Raw genomic sequence first — 16,528 nt, forward strand, 5'->3', positions numbered from 1 at the left:
CGACATCGGGCGATCAAAATTTTTATCGCTGTTAGCGTGTTTTTTTTTATAGGCAATTTTGAAATGTCTAAATTTTTAAGAGGAACATGGGTATAAAAAGAGCATTGGATGTATACAGGAGGATACGGGATATATCTCGGAGGACGGACCTTTAATCATTCCACGCTTCTCGCGGCTTTGGATGTTGTCCTCGAATAATGGCGTTTCTTCTAGAGCACAATTGAGAAGAAACGAGCATCTTCTCAAGCCGGAGGAAGGCAGCGTTCTGAGTAACGTCGGTTTTCTCGGTATTCAGCCTTTTCTTGGACCTCAGTTTCTTAAGGCAATCATTCGCCTCGCTAGGCAGAACACGAACTTAGCGTAATCGGCTTTGAGATGGGTTGTTTGGTTTGAAAAGTGACCGAGTCTTTAATCGAGATTTATGAGAATTTAAGTGGCCGTCCTCCGGAATGTTATAAATCCAATCGCGTTGGTTCTTCGGAGTCTCGCGTTTTCCTGTAGCATTTTAATCGACTATCCCGGATGAATGCTTTTCTTTCCTTTAATCAAGGGTATTAATTTTTTTTCCCCCCAATCTGTTTAACGAATTGTAAGCGCGGCCGAATTACGAGGAGAAAAGAATAATTGGGCCTGCGGCGATAATAAGAGGAACAATGAATTATGCATTTCCGTTAAAATCACAATTTTGAATGGCGTTCGTTCAAGAGGAAGGTCTCTTTGGAAGGTCTCTTTGGAAAATTAACCCGATATTTTCAAACTCGCAGATTGAATCGCACTTTTCCGATATTAACGCAAAAAAAAAAGAGATACCCGCCTCTGTTCTATTTTCCCATTTCCTCGCGCTCGCATTTCTCTTATCGAACAGTTCGTTATAGGAAAGCTGATGATGTAGTCGATCGCGTAATATGTACCGCTATGGAAAATTCTATATTAAACAGTTTTCAGCTCGATATAATCTCGTGGAATGACAGCAGCAGATTCTAAAATAAAAACGGGAGGCGACTTCGAACTTTCCCGATACGCGCGTTTGCACACACGAAAAAAAAAACCCCCGCCGACGGTAATTCGATCAGGTCGCAAATAAAGAAGTTGAGATTTGTTGAACCATGTTTTTATTGAGGCTTGACGGCGATCGAAGGTCCCAGGTCGTCTAATCGCGGGACAGGTGTCATTCGCCAGAGAGCACGAATGTTTATCTTCCAAGTTTTCCTTGGCTAACTTTCGACGACGTCAGATGGATCTCCGCCTATTAGCCTGAGACCTGCTTCCGTTTTGCCTTCCGTCAACCCTCTTTAACGCCTCATAAACGACGCGCGCCCACCCCGTACCTACTTCATCGCGCCCCGGGACTTCTCTAGATAAACAGGAGGAAATGTATTTCCACGGGGCCGAACATTGACTTAGATCAATGTCTAAGTGGGGTTTCGGCACGAGCGTTCACGCATTAAAGCGCTCGAGCGGAAGGGAAGAAAGGTGTAACTTGCGCAAGAGTTAGGGAGTCCCTATTTTCGAGATTATTGATTGTTTGATATATCTGAGGATCATGGCGATGACTCGCGCTTAGGCAGGACGATTAACGCTGACGGATATGTCCCACGTTCGTGATAACGTCACGTCTCGTGGACAATAGCCGGGGGCGAGCCTGAACGACATTGTCCCAATATTGACTATCGCGACTTATGACGCCTACTACTTCGCAATTCACTCTGAAGAGCGTATTATTTAAAAATAAAAATAAAAAGGAGAGAGACTCACCGGTCGATGGATATCGCCATCAGGGTAAAGACGCTGGCGCATATCGTGAGCACCGCGATGAACTGGGAGATCTTGCAGTAGAGGGTGCCGAACGGCCAGTGGCTGTTGAGCATGTAGGTGTAGTTGAAGGTTACGTTCAGGGTCGACACCATGGCGTCCGCGATGCTGAGGTTCACCAGGAAGTAATTGGTGACGGTGCGCATCCGCCTGTGCGCCAGCACGATCCATATCACTATAAGATTGCCGCCGGTCGCGACGGTGATCATGCCGGCGAACAAAAGCGTCCAGATCATCTGCCGCCACCACGGGAGCACGAACTGATTCCGCGCCGCCAGATCCGTGTAGTTGGTGATGGTGCCGTTGCCGTCGTGGTAGGTGTCATTGTCGTACCACAGCGTCGTCGTCACGTTCCAGAGGTGTGACGTGAAGTTGTACGTCGTCAGGTCGTCGAGGCTCTGCATCACGGATATCGCTCGCTCGCCGTTTCCCTTCGCGTCGATTTACCGTCGAGCTCCCTTGGCGCGGACGTGCGAGGGACGTCCGTCGTCGTTGCTTTCACTCCGCTCACTCACCACCGCTATTCAACCACCACTTCCGCCGCCCCCGCTCCGCCCTTCCGTTTGCAATTTTGCGTCCCACGGTGTGTCCTTATCTCGCCTTAAAGTACACCTCGCTCTCACCACGCAATCTTCATTCTTTTTTCGCTTCCGCTATTCGCTCCTCTTTGTTTTTTTTTCCTCTTCTCCGAGTTCACGTCGAGTTTTTGATCTTTTGTAATCTCTAACGTAATCGTGGCGCAGCAAGTCGAGTGCGTCCGCGTCGGTTTATCTCTCTCTCGAGAGCCGAATATTTTCGGGATGCTCCGGTAAAATTTACTCGTCGCTCTATTCAAAGGGCAGCAACTAGAGGGGTTATCGTCTTTCGGGGTAAATAATTTGCATATTCCTGTCAACCGCGCATACCAGCCGACCACCGAGTCGGGCGAGCCTCTACGGTCATGTCGACGTGGCGCCGAGACTTGCGTCGCACTTTCTGCTCTCGCGCGGTGAAAGGGCACAGGATTACAGTTCCGCAGGCATCGTCGCGGCACTCGTGTCCTCCGCATCGACTTTCTGTCGTCGCGGGATGAGTTTCCGATTCGTGGCCGAGGAACCGAGGGACATCCATCCGGTCGTAGACGCGCGGCGCTGTCGCTGCGCGTGAATTCCGCTTCGCGCTCGCCCGGGATCCGTCGAGCTTTCGTGAGAAAGCTACCGTGCATCGGCTACCGTCGGCGCCGAAAGCACGGGCTTTTAATTCCGGCGCGTCGCATCGCGTCGTGCCACGCGTCGGCGAGTCGCGCGGCCTTTTTTTTCCGGATCGGTTGGACTCTAAATTGGAAAAATCGCGGGGTGGAACGAATCGACCTCGGGGACGCAGCCTCCTCGATTATGGAAATCGTTAATTCGATCGTACTCTCATGCGACGGGACGTTTCATTAGTTCGAGGTGATATCGTTTCTGATTGTACTATGTATATATATATGTCTTTGTCGATTAAACCACGAGGTGACGTTGCGGCACGACCGACATCCGATTTCGCCTCCACTTCGCGTTTCATGCACGATCGCTCCCCGCAAAATCCGATCGCGTTCCAAACCGCCGATTGGCCGCCGCCGGATGAGGCTCCGTTGTTCTGTCTTTTTTCTTCCGTTGATATTTCGAAGCTTCGGAACTATTCTCCCCTGCGAGCGTTTTCGTATCGGCTTGTGTCTCTTGTTGCGCAGCCAGACGGGACAATCAGGAATCGATGACGACGACGATGACGATGATCACACCGATGGCCCGCAAGAGGAGCGTTTACGTTTAATCCCTTGCCCGGACTACACGTGTCGTTTAACGATTACTAAAAGGTCGTTGATGTTTTGCCGTGAAATTCGTCGCCCTTTACGACGAGGCTTTTTTTGCGCATCAGCCTCTAGTGGATGAATTCACGAACAGCGTGTTCGTCGTCGTTTCGCGTTTTTTGCCCCCTTTGAAGAAAAGTTCCGCCTGTTACATGGCCCGTGTCGTGCGATGAGAACTCGCGGCGGGAGGCCGAGATTCTGGCCGCGATTATTTCTGTCAAACTGTCTCGTTCCCGCCTCGTTCGCTCATCACTCAGTGCTCCCTTTTGCCGCTACATCGTTACCGCGCGGTGTATCGCACTAATTACCATCGGCCAGGCGCTCTTTTTCTTATCACGTTTCGCACAAATGGAAAAGTTACGTTCCGCGCGCCCGACCTTTTACGATTTCGTACGCTTTACGGCCGATTACGTGGGCGGGGAAAGCTTTCGCATCACGTCGCTAATAAAACTCCTCACCTCCCGCGAGGGGGCGAAATCCGCGTTATCGCCTCTTCGCGCCGGATCACGCGCGACGATCAAGAGCCGCGCCGCAGCGGTTTAATTAAGCGCGTCGACCCGGAAGTGAATCCTCGTTTAAGCACTCGCGGAATACCCGCAGTATCACTCGCGCTCGGGCCAACGTTCGATTACGTCGCATTATGTCGCCCGGTCTTTCCGCCTGCCGACGCGCCTAGAATTTTTAAACGCGTCGGACCTCGCGCATATTTCTTCACTAGCAAATCGTTCTTATTCACTCCCCCGGCGTTATTGAGAAAGTCGCTTTGTATTCCGCGCGAACGCTTTTGCGGATCTCCTTAATTTTCAATTGGCGTGTTCTGTAGCACACCGCGATTACCGCGTAGAGGTGGAAACTGTCCGTATCTTTCTTGTAGCGCCGCGAGCGCTTTAAACGAAAGATAAAGGAAAACGGCGAGAGGTGAAGTAGATGGCGGATCGTGCGCCGCACCTCCAGAAAGTTCCCGGAACGTGCCGGAAGAAAGTTCCCCGAGAGCAACGCGTAACTGGTCCCGGGTTGTATAATCCGCGACAGCTCGGGGGGGGAAAGTCCACCCTTTGAGAACGTCCGACAAGCTTCTAGGGAGAACCGTTGTCGATGAGAGACCGGAGAAAGAAGGGGAGGGGGGTTTCCCTTCCCTCGTCGGAAAAAATACCACTCATAGGCCGGACATTCTCGTGATAGATAAGAATTTACGTCGCGACGTTTATCTCACGACGCGGAACCCTGGCTGGTATTCTTATCTCCCTCGCAGAATTCCACGGGGTTGTTCATCCGGAGCTCTCGTCCCCGCGTTGACGAATCTCTCCGCGGCGATCCCATCTGCCGTCCTCGATCTGGAAAACATATCGTGAGAGTGCGAGATTATTCTTCAAGTTCGAATCAAGTGGTGCGTCGCAGCAGCACGGAAATGAGAACGCGAGAGCATGAATTATCGTCGTGCGATTTGTTCGTATGCGCGGGAAGCGTTTGGTCGCCGCACGTGGGCGAAAAGAGCGAGCGGGAGGAAACGCGAGTGTGCGCGCGGCGAGTGAAATCCGTGAAATTTCATCCGTCGGGCGTTCGGGACGGCGACAAAAAAGGAATTATGGCACGTACGCGAAAGGGAGAACGAATGTACCGATTATGGAGCCGTTGAATTTCCCAAAGGAATTTAATTATAAACCCGAACCGCGCGGTGCGCTCCGCGTCGATCGTCTCGGTTAAGATGTCCGAGAGGATTGCGCGTTTTGTGTTCCGATAATTATTCTACGCGATTAATATCCCCCTTTTCGTTTTTCTCGTCGAGCCATCGCTTAATCGATTCTTCTCCCCCCCCCCCCCCCTGAATAAAATCGTCGACAATTGTCCGGTAGAAAAAGATTATTTATGTTGGATAAACTCTTGCGTAAAAAAACGGCACTTATTTATAACAGTCGTCTTCATCGTGCCATATTCGGGTTTGATATCGCTGTTCTGCCGCCACGTGCGATATATATCGCGCCCGTTTAATTTTCCTTTGTCTAACGGCGGGATATCATTTGCTTAATTGCGCCGCGGAGCCGTGTTATTCTTTCCATTATTAGCGTTATCTACGGTAAAGCTCTTTGCACATCGCCCGACACGGGATATTACCGGGACGGGAAAAATAGAGACATGCAGCCCATTTTCCTTCCCTCCTGATGGGATAATAGCTGATACACGGTAACAATAATTGCTATTATTCTAATAAAAGAATATTTCTCCCATCCCCGAGGGAGCACACGATATACGGGCATATTTGCGCTACTCACTTCATCCTTGTGTTGAGTACCGATTGATTTGCGATAACGCATATATATATATCGCGAAACGAACGATCCGCATGGATGTTAGGATCGAGATTGTTTTCGCTTACAGCACGATACTCCGCGACGGTCTCGAATAAATGTTTATTCGCATTGTTTGATCACGTAATGCGCTTTTCTGCACGCTACCACTTGCTTCGATCTAACGACCCCGTTCTGGTATTACGTGTCGTGCCGGCAAGAACGAACGTTGTTTAAAATATCGGCGGCGGCGGCGGCGGCCGCGGTGGCGGAAGAAATTGCATTGCAATTTGATACGAGAAAACAACGATTTCTCTCGCGAATGAAGTGAAAAGAAAAAAAAAGGAAATAATCAGAGTCTCACACAAATAGCCGTACGTTGTCGCAATGTACGGACCCGCGGGACTAACTGCGAAATTATGCGAATGGCCTTTTCGCGCCTGTACACATGCGTACATTTGAATAACGTCACGCCATATAAATTTGCAAAGCCGTACCGCGCTGCCAACAATTACTTCAGGTTGTTATAGCGTAGAATGGAAATCGGAGTTTATGCCGCCCGGCTACAAATGAACAACAGATTGAAGTAACGGCCGCAAATCAAAGGCATGTCGGTCATTTTTCGCGCATTATCGCGCGCGCCGAACAAACTGAAGTATGCGAGCGGTATTTTCCATGTGTGTTTTTTTTTATATATAACATTCCCTTAAATTTTGCGATTGAATTGCGAGTTATTCGTACTTGACACGTGTTCGTCGAAAAATTTGTTTTTGCTTCTCTTCAATAACTGTTGCATACCTCTCGCTTTCGCTCTCTCTCTCTCTCTCTCTCTCGCTCCGATATTTCATATTCCGCGTAGCTCGGCATTAATCGGGATTAATTGGCCGGATACCGAACGTGTTCTCGATTCGGCCGTTGTCGCATTGTTCACGCAAGCCGCTCAATAACGCGGGTAATTCGCCGGAGAGTTCTTAAACTATGCGTGCGCCACGATTGCTGCGGTATGTTACCCGCGACTATTCTCCGATTGCAGGCGCCGCCGCGCCGCCCGCACGGTTTCCGCGAGTAGGATGAGTAGAGCAGGCGAAATGGAGCAATTAACGCTCGAATATTGTTCCTGAATCTGAAAATAGCTGACGATCGATATAACGGGGGTGTCGGCGAGGAGAGGGCGGCGCGTTCGGCCGAAGGGCGTCGTGACGTTTGTGGCAATTCGTGACGATGTATGTGACTTCACATTCGCCCGTAACAGCCGCAAACCAGCCGCGAGGAGATTCCCCCCTTCTCTCTCTCTCTCTCTCTCTCTCTCCCTCTCTCTCGACTTGGTGGTGAATTACCCAACCCCGGATTAAAGCCGAATTGTTCCGTAGACGGTAAAATTGCATTTACGCAATTTGCTCTAATTTGCCGGACCGTGTGTCACACGCGCTAGAGTGTAGTTAATGGCGAATTATCCTTATACTCCCGCTACACAATGGAAGTCGTTCGCGCACTGAGAAGAAAATATTGTTGATTTGACAAATTTTTCAAACTAATTTACAATTTTGCCAGTTAAAGAATTTATGCATTTAACTTATAGATGCACAAATTTCAATTCAAGTATTTATATAGTTAATTGAAATATATAAATACTTGAATAGACAAAATTTAATTTAGTTGGAAAATTTAGTTAAATTAACCTTTTTTTTCAGTACGTGGTTGCGAACGGTATCCTAAAAACGTCGCTTGCAATTATCTCCGTTTCCTCTTTGAAATGTAACACACTTGTGCAAACCTTAATTAACGCATTGTATTCCGGAGATTTCGGATACATTAGAAATTCAAAGCGAGACTAACCAGCACGTTTAAACGAAAACCGAAAAGAACGTTGGTTTCGCTCGGGTCTTTTTCCCTCGGGCCGAGATGCGTTGCGGCTTTTTCAGCACACGACTCGTTTCTTTCTCTCTCTCTTTTTCATTGTCGATAAAAGTTTCATGCGTCAAGGTGACGTTTTCTCGAACGGAACGATGGTCTACGTGCGCGTCGCAGCAAGTGCAGAATTTATGTTCTAGCGCCGCTAGAATCCACCTAACGTGCGATAACGGACGAACGTGCGCGCAAGAATGTCGAGGCGTGAAAATTGAAGGCGAGACTTTAAGGCGCGGGGGTGACGAGGCGGGAAAACGAGGGCGCGACCGCGGAAAACAGAGCGGAATTGCCTCTACAGGACGCGGTCCGCTTCGAGGGTCGGTTACGCGCCGGTACGGCGGTGCAGCTGTGAAGTATGCAAATTGCGAATCACTCCGGATCGCACAAACGCCGCGCAGAAAGAGCCCCTTTTGCTCTCCTTGCACCGGAAGAGCCAATATTTCGCAATTGGAGCGTACAAGCGTAGCCGCCGTTCCGCTCGGAATCGACCTTTCTCGAGATACAATCTTGTGGATTTAGGATCCTGAAGGGGGAGGAGCTTTTATCTTGATCATAATTTTTATCGAGTCCCTACTAGCGAGTTACATTATTATCATGGCCCTTTATCGAATACACCGTTCCGAAATACGTGCGGACAGTAGTTTAGGATAATGACACTTAAGACGAGAAAGAGAGAGAGAGAGAGAGAGAGAGAGAGCGATTAAATGGAAAATGCGAGAAAAGGAAAGGAGATTAAGAGTTTCTCTTAAATGTGAACATATTTTTCTTCACGCTGGCAATTCTTCTACTTTACTTCAGGTTGAACGAAGAGACCCCCGGGAAACTCAATATAATAATATTTTCCTGACGGTTTCCAACAAGTCTTTCGAGACATACGCGGTTGTGTGAGAAATATATGTATATATCAGAAATCTTTCGTTAGGAAAATACCAACAAGTTTCGGGAGTGATTGAAGGTAACAGAGTCCAAAAATAAACTTCGATTGCGCGTGGTTGTTTAACTTTCAAAAACTTTGACTGATTTTGCTTCTTGCCGGGGGAGGGTAGCCCCTTGTGAGCGTCACGTTCCCACGCCACGTTCCCACCCCATTTTCCCACGCCACGTTCTTCATTCCTTCGTAGTTTTGATATTTCCATTGTTTTCGAAGTACGCTGGACAAAGCCGAAATTTATTTGACACGTACACCGCGCTTTGGGGCGTTATCGTCTGAAACGTCGCTGAAACGCTGTTGCGCAGTGTCCTTTTGTAACGCGACGCAAAACAAACCGCGAGCCCGTCTCTCAACTTTCCGCATTCAGTACGCGCAATTTCTATCAAGCTTTCACTAAATTTCTACCGAACGCAGTAGTTCGGTTCGCTTCTCCACTTTCCGCGCGCGCGGAAAGGTACCGCGCGTATAAATTTAAATGCTTTCTCGCGCAACGCGCCCGGCTAGCTCGTGCACAAATGCACGAGGTTTAATGAGCAAGCTAGTTATATGCGCTTATAAGTTTAATAATCTTGTAATAACAAGGATAAGAGGCCCCATTGAGAAAGAACACTTACCTCGAATATAATCCCATCATTACCTAATTATAGGTTGGAAAAGTAGTACTTTTTGCAGAAGAAACGAGTTATTTGCTATAAAATATCTCTGCAGATAAGTTGGAAGTTGAATTGGCGTTCGGTTTTTATATCTTCGACATGTCGAAGCGAACCGCGGTTGGCATGATACAATGAAATCGAAATCCCGGGTAAGACAATGCGGGACAAAGTAATCAGCCAATCGAAAATACGATAAACTTCCCATTAACCGGAGTGGCACGAGAGATGGACGACCGTTCTCGCAACACGGCACCAACACTCCGCACCGAGGTTATCCAGAAGTCAGCAGACCGTTTGTTAAACTTTACCTACGTGCACGATATCTCGCAGTTGCGCTCGCGACCCATATATTTGCCTCGCCTCTCTCTTTCCTTTCCTTTTTCCTTTCCGCTTGCATCTGACCTTAGGTTGCTTCCAGCTGGCGTCCACTTTATTACACTCAAAGCGTTCATTTGCACCTCTACGAGATAACAGTGGGCAAATTCGAAAGAATTACAGACCGTACTTCGTACAAATTAGTGCATTTCTGGGAAGATTTTACGAGTACGTGCACGAAAGAACTGATATCGCTAAAATATCTGAAAATGTAACTAGATGTAGATCTGAAAATAATTTTGTTGGACCGTTAAAATAATTGTGAAGGAGGCTCAACCATGATGAGCAATGCTGCAAAAAATTATGGCATTCTGGTAATCAGTTTTTTCTACATAATTATTTTGCGAATTCAACAAAAGTACGAGATCTTCAGATTTAGCTTTGTTTTTTTTTTTGAGGTACTTCAGCGAAACTGTTCTCTCCATGTAGGTTTCTTCTGGCCGAATAAAATTATACAATTTTGCTGGCACAAATTTCTTCCTTACAAATACAGTCGTGCAGATTGGATGAAATTGTATAAATATCGATTTCACCATTGCGCACATATTTAATTGAGCCGTATTTGGATCCGCATGCAATCATCAGTTTATGATGAAATAAGAGATTGGCCGGCGTAGAACAAATTTACATTTTTACGTGTTTGAATATATATTACTCCTTTGACCTCTTTTTCCCCATGCTTCGCATTTGATTGTTCTCATACGTTTTGAGTGTTATTATCCTAAAATTGTCCAGAAATTTTTCAAACTAGGGTTTTCTTATAAAAGTCGTATAAAACTCGCAGTGAAGGCTATACCGTAATAAAAATTACGATCAGAATAAGAGCCCTAATCTGATCGCGAAAGTTTTTTACGCGTTTCGTATTCCGATATTCCAAAAATGACAATGTTGCAACGGACCGTACATCTGCGGACGGACGAGATAAAAATGCGCGATGTCCAACGCTTTAAAAACAACATATAGAGATTTATGTATGATTTCTGTAAGATGAGAGAAAGCAATTCTGCGAGCTCCGCGAGCATTCCATTTTGACGTCCATCCCCCTTTCTCGGGCGTGCATCAAAGACGCGCGCTGCACACAATAAAACGAGCGTTACCCCGGCTAGTGCAAGACAGGCGCGCATTAACAATGGACGCACTCCGCCCGATGAGAAAAGCCGTTCATCCATCCATCTGGATGCCGTAAAACGCGATTCCGTCCGCCACCTTTTATCCGGATGGCAACGGCGCGACGCGCCGTCCTGCCGTCCGCATTGAAAGCGAAACTAATGGCGTCCGGCGGAAGGCGATGGTCCTCTTGATGCGGTCCTTCCCGTTCGCGTGAGGAATCTCACATTTCGTCGCCGTTCGTATTATGAATGCGACGGCGGTGGCGGCGTCTCGTGCTCGTCTCGCGAGCACTTCGAACTATCGGAGCGGTCGCCCTCTCTTTCTCTCTCTATCTATCTATCCCCCCTCGATCGATACGTCGTCACTTGCAACCGCGACAACTTGCCAGGCACTTGCAGACTCCCCCCTGGCCGCATTCTTCCCCATGGAATTGAAATTCTCGGGGCGTCTTTAGAAATGTTGGTCGATCCACCTCGATAACGATAACGATCCTAGTTAACGGCGCTACACAAGAGTCTCTCTCGTAATTTTCGAGGTTACGCGCCGCAGCGGTCGCTGAAGAAGAGGAGGGAAACGTAAAAGGGTTTGTTCCTGTCAGGATGCACTTAAAAAATGTCCGGTGTTACCGCTCGACGAGGCGAGCAAAGCGCCGGCAGGGAGGTGCGCTTGAGAATTATGGTCTAAACGATAGCGCGCGACGCGCGTCTCCTTATAATTTTTTTTTTCCGTGCTTACGCGAAAAACCGCGTGGGACTTGTACGCTCTCTTCCGCGCGAGAGCGAGGGAAACATACGGAGGATAATGGAACGTAAATCCCCGAACTAATCTTGAAGAATCGGACCACGTTCCACGGGCAAATGGGTCGAAGTTTGATGTACGGCTTTCGTAACGCCGACAATTCGACGAACGTTTCGCTTCTATATGTCTTCTGTTTGTTCGATCAAATAATTCAGATAAAATAATCCGAACGAGATCTCTGACGAGATTTTAACGAGCAGTATGCCTTGGCAGTTGGTCCTCGTGTGACGTATGCCCTTTCGGAAAGAAAATTTCTAACGAGATTGAAAATATATTCCTGACTTAATTCGAGAATAGTCAGCTGGGATAATTTTTATATTTCCGCGTTGAGAAAAATTAAGTACATAGCAAATTTACTGATTCGAAATTCACACTTATCTTTTATTTAAAGATTCCGCGACCAAATTTATATACAATAGAAACATGTGACTCATACATTTATATTAGCAATCTGTTGAAACTGAAATACGGAAAATACTGCGGATCGTTTACGTTGTGAAATCAATCAAGTAAAAATTACATCCTTATATATAATCCCTTTTATTTGTTAGATAAGAATATGACAGATTTTTATTATCTAATCTAAATTTATCTGATTTAATGGACAAAACCAAAATCAAAATTATTTTAGTCAGATTAAAAAATTGTTCAACTCATGAATAAAATATTTCTCTGTCAACAATAATGTTATGATTGTCTCTATATCAGTTTTGTTTGTGATACATAAAAGAATGATAGTATTGAATCGAGAAATCCTTTGTATAGAAATACACAGTCGACAGAAACTACACGCGATATCTGGGTTATGCTGCACAGTTATTCCACCGTGTGTCCTTATGTAAAACAGGATATGCGAATTCTGTGTCCTGCTGGTTCGATACAAGTCAAATATGCAGTAAGCTCTTGTGTCGCTCTCCATTTGCGTCTGTTCGTTACGTCGACTCCTCCTTTCGAGGAGTGCATCCCGTTACATCGTGTCTCCTATCCTCGTTTTCCTGCATTCTAACGACACTAGCAATGCATTTTCAGATAACAATCCAAGACGAAAATAGTGATAGCGGCGAGTGCTCGTCACTGAAACTGACTTTTCCGCTTTATTGTTTACGCACGCGTTTCTTCCGCAGAGACGCCGGGAGAGATATATTCGCTCGGAGTTTCACAATAACGCGCGAGCTTAAAGCTGAATCAACGTTTCGGCCGAAAGCTTGTTTTTTGCCTTCGTCAAAACCCATTGTTTGGCGCCACACCATCACCCTTGTGAATTCACCTGCTTGTCGATATACGCGCGGTTATACAGTGTGCTTTTCGAAAAACCTTGGCGTGACGAATGTGTACGCGGCTGTGTGTAGTTTTGGTTAATTTTTCAACATATTTAAAAAAAAAAAGAAGAACTGAATACTTAATGAAGTTACGAGAGTGATGCATCGAAATCCATCACGTGTAAAAACTTTCATTTCACGGAAGGATAAATTTGTAACGAGGTAGAGACTGTGCTGAAAAGTTATTTGGGGGGGAAAAAAAGCACGGACTCGAAGAACCGAGCATCCAAGGCACATTCGTGCGCCACATATGAATTTCCTAGGTGACTTTCCGCGAGAGATCATTTCTAATTTTCCGCTCGCTAATGTGCCTCGCTTTTCTCGAGTTTTTGCCCGAGTCGGTAAGTCGATTTTATTTCCAGCGGCAGTGAAATCCTGTACTCTAGCGGCGGTAACGGTAGCAATGGGGGATTGTATTCAGGGCGCCAGTAGTCATTTCAGCCGTGATTACGCTGCCTTTGATATGCCCTCTCCCCCCGGTGTGCGGGAGAACGCGTAATTTCATAGTTTAACATATAAATTGGAATTAGTTCATCAGTTATTGATATCTACCGGATGCGAAAGCCCGACCGATGACAATCACTCTCTATGCACCGACCGTATAATTTAATATGTACCCGCGTTTCAACAAGACGCGAATTTGCATTGCGCCACGATATTCAATTACAATGCATTTCAATGAAACGTTCAATGCGCGCATCGATCACTCGGTTTTTCCGCTCTCTTGTTTCCAGCTGCAACGAAAGACGTTGCGCCCGTAGCGAAATTATATTGACGATACTCGCGAGACAATGTTCGCTGGCTCAATATCGGCGGCGCGGCCTTAGAAATTCGAGTGGCCGCCTCTCGTTAAGTTTAATAATTTCCTATGCAAACATCCAGCGCAGGTCTCTCGCGAAAAAAAACCAAGTAAAAAATTTTATCAACTTTGAGGACGTTACGCGAGTCGAAAACGAGGAAGAGATAGAAAGAGAGACTTCGAGGAGGATTACTGCTTGGGCCTTACGACTCACGATCATGAGTCCCTGATCCTTGTAACACCGAGAGAGTCCCCTTCCCTCGATAATCTCAATTACTAGAGTGGGCATCGTATTCCGCAGGGCATCGAGGTAGACGTAGGTAGATCGCGAAATCGGTCGCGGTGCGTATATCTACGCGTATGTTAATGCGAAGCGAGATGCGGGCGCGCGCGCCGGCTGTTAATACGATTAGCCCCGCGGTAATGGAGTACGCGAGAGCCGCCGGGTTGTTGGCGGAGTGGCGCCTGATCGTGTTATCAAGACACTGTCAATACTTCCCGGTGCGGTCCAAGTGCCGCAAAAGCGGCTGTGTTACAAAGAGGAGACGTCTCCCTCTGTCGCTCTCTGTCGGCTGCGACGTTGTCATCCACGTAGGTGATTCCCTGTTACCGGTACATAAAGTACCGTGATGATTTACAGGACGAATATACGGGCGGACTATATTGAGCGTGGCGACTTTTAGGTCGTCGGTTGCGGTGACGACGACGTGAAGTCGTTATGGATGATCGCGTTATCGATGGTCTGCCAATATGGGATTCTCAATATCTCAATAGCGCCACCGACGTGACGGCGATAAAGATTGACGCTATTCGGGCGCTAATGAGTTATAAAAGCAGCAAAAGGGCCCAACTCGCCCGACAGGTTCGTCCTTCAAGACCGGGCCTTAGGAAATTCTGAATGAACAATTATATTCCAATTTTCAAAAAGTAATTAAGAGCCCTTTGAAGCAGAAACTGGAAACAAATTAGCGGAAAGGAAATCGAAATAACGATATTAATCAGCATTTGCAGCATCTAAAATGAAATCAGAAACGAAGTCGAAATTGAATTTCGCGAGCGAACGTATTTACGTAGCTTAATTGAAAATATCGCCAATATTTATTTAAATCTAATTTTGGAATAAAATATTTTTTTTAAACTAGAATCCTCTCGTTCTCCGCATGCGACAATATTTATTAATTCAATTTGGAAAACGTTTAATATAATCCACCGTTCGTTCGCAGCCAGAAAAAAAAAATAGAGAAATGTGACTTGACGCTGAGTTTTTCGTCACAACTTTGAAAGAAGAACAAACGCGTGCGCGCGAAAGAAGTTTCGAGCAAGGTTTAAAAAATCAGTGCTTTTACTTTTAATAATGCCTCTACGGCGCAATTAACTCGCCAAATACACGCTGATTAATGGATTCATTTGTGAATAAAGAAATAATTCAAGTTTGTTCTCACAGTTCCGTTACACGTAGCGTCTAATCTCGCGACTAATGCGCATAATTCTCGAGCTAACGGTGAGCATAATAACAGCCATAATTGTTGCTAATGAATTTTACATTGTCGCGCCAAACCCGGCGTTGCGTTTCTCTGAATAATTCCGAACGGCAGATGGGGCACACTCGTAGCTTGTCGGTGTAAATAAACGGCGGGTACTCTCGCGGTACGGAATGATCTTATTTTTCTTTCCTCTTCTCTTTTTCTTCTCTTCCTCTCGCGCATATCTTCCGGGGTTACGCCGTATCCTTCTATTATCCCAGTTTCATAATCCTGATATACCATATAACGATAGTATCGCAAGATGGTTTATGACCGTTGGCCATCCAGGTGGTAAAATCGATCGAGTCACCCGACCCCGCGGCCGATGATTAACGACGGATCGGGATTTCGCTTGCGCATCTCATTTGCGCGAAAAGCCGCACGCGCGTCACCGACTTCTTACCGGACGGAAAAGACCGAATCCGCTATTCCGTCGAGCTACGCGAAAGGCGGGGGGGAGGGGCATAGAAAGGAAAATGAATAAAGAAATGACGGCCTTGGTGCGACGCATAGACAGTGTAGTCTACGGTTTCTCTAAACTCTAAGCGAAGCATCATCCGTACTGCTCAGGGGGTCTCTTGGGAAATTTGGATTTCTGGAAGGCTTGGTATTGTTCATATACGGATGAGAATCCAGGCTTTCTTCCAGCCGACGGGCGTTTGCACTAATGGAAACGGTGCTTTATGTAAGCATAATTTCTGCCGCGTAATAATACGCGCGGAAGCGGATAATGGATATTTCGGTTGGATCCAGGGGAAGTTATAATATAGGGCTTGCAAACCAATCAGACTCGAAATGGCGTTTGCTGGCGCATATGAACGGGTTAAGCTTTGAAACGATGAAAGACGAGACGAAATATACTGTTGAATCCTTTTTAGTAACGGAAGGGTTGTTTTATTGCTGAACTAGTGTACGTACACTCTCTGTACTTAAAGTGAAATGGATATATATCTTTGGAATTTGGCGATAGCGAAAAGGAAACTTCCAGTTCAGTGCACGACAAAAAGAAAACAAATCTGGAATTATTTAAAATAAAAGAGGAAATGAGAAAAAGAGAGCGCTGTTTTTTATACAAAAATTTGTTTGTGTATTTATTTGTTATTACATCGGTTAAACGAGATTGGCATTCATTCGGACGTTTCAGCTTCCCTTTAAGCTGCAAAACCGAACGAAGAGAGCAGAAACTT

General features: G+C 46.5%; 2 protein-coding genes across 4 annotated transcripts in view; one reads left to right on the top strand and one right to left on the bottom strand.

The window, feature by feature from the left end:
- LOC105833051 (peptide deformylase, mitochondrial) overlaps positions 1-16,528 on the top strand; it is a 108,391-nt gene that overhangs the window by 36,284 nt on the left and 55,579 nt on the right. The window lies entirely within an intron of this gene.
- Positions 1-16,528, bottom strand: part of LOC105833056 (tachykinin-like peptides receptor 99D) — a 76,963-nt gene that overhangs the window by 32,859 nt on the left and 27,576 nt on the right. For both annotated transcript variants that reach the window (XM_012674469.3, XM_012674468.3), the window contains exon 2: positions 1,756-4,974. In XM_012674469.3, coding sequence (XP_012529923.1) covers positions 1,756-2,216 — 461 coding nt within the window. In that variant the 5' untranslated portion in view covers positions 2,217-4,974. The remainder of the gene's footprint in view (positions 1-1,755; positions 4,975-16,528) is intronic.

This window comes from Monomorium pharaonis, chromosome 1 (assembly GCF_013373865.1).
Source record: "Monomorium pharaonis isolate MP-MQ-018 chromosome 1, ASM1337386v2, whole genome shotgun sequence".
Classification (NCBI taxonomy): domain Eukaryota; kingdom Metazoa; phylum Arthropoda; class Insecta; order Hymenoptera; family Formicidae; genus Monomorium; species Monomorium pharaonis.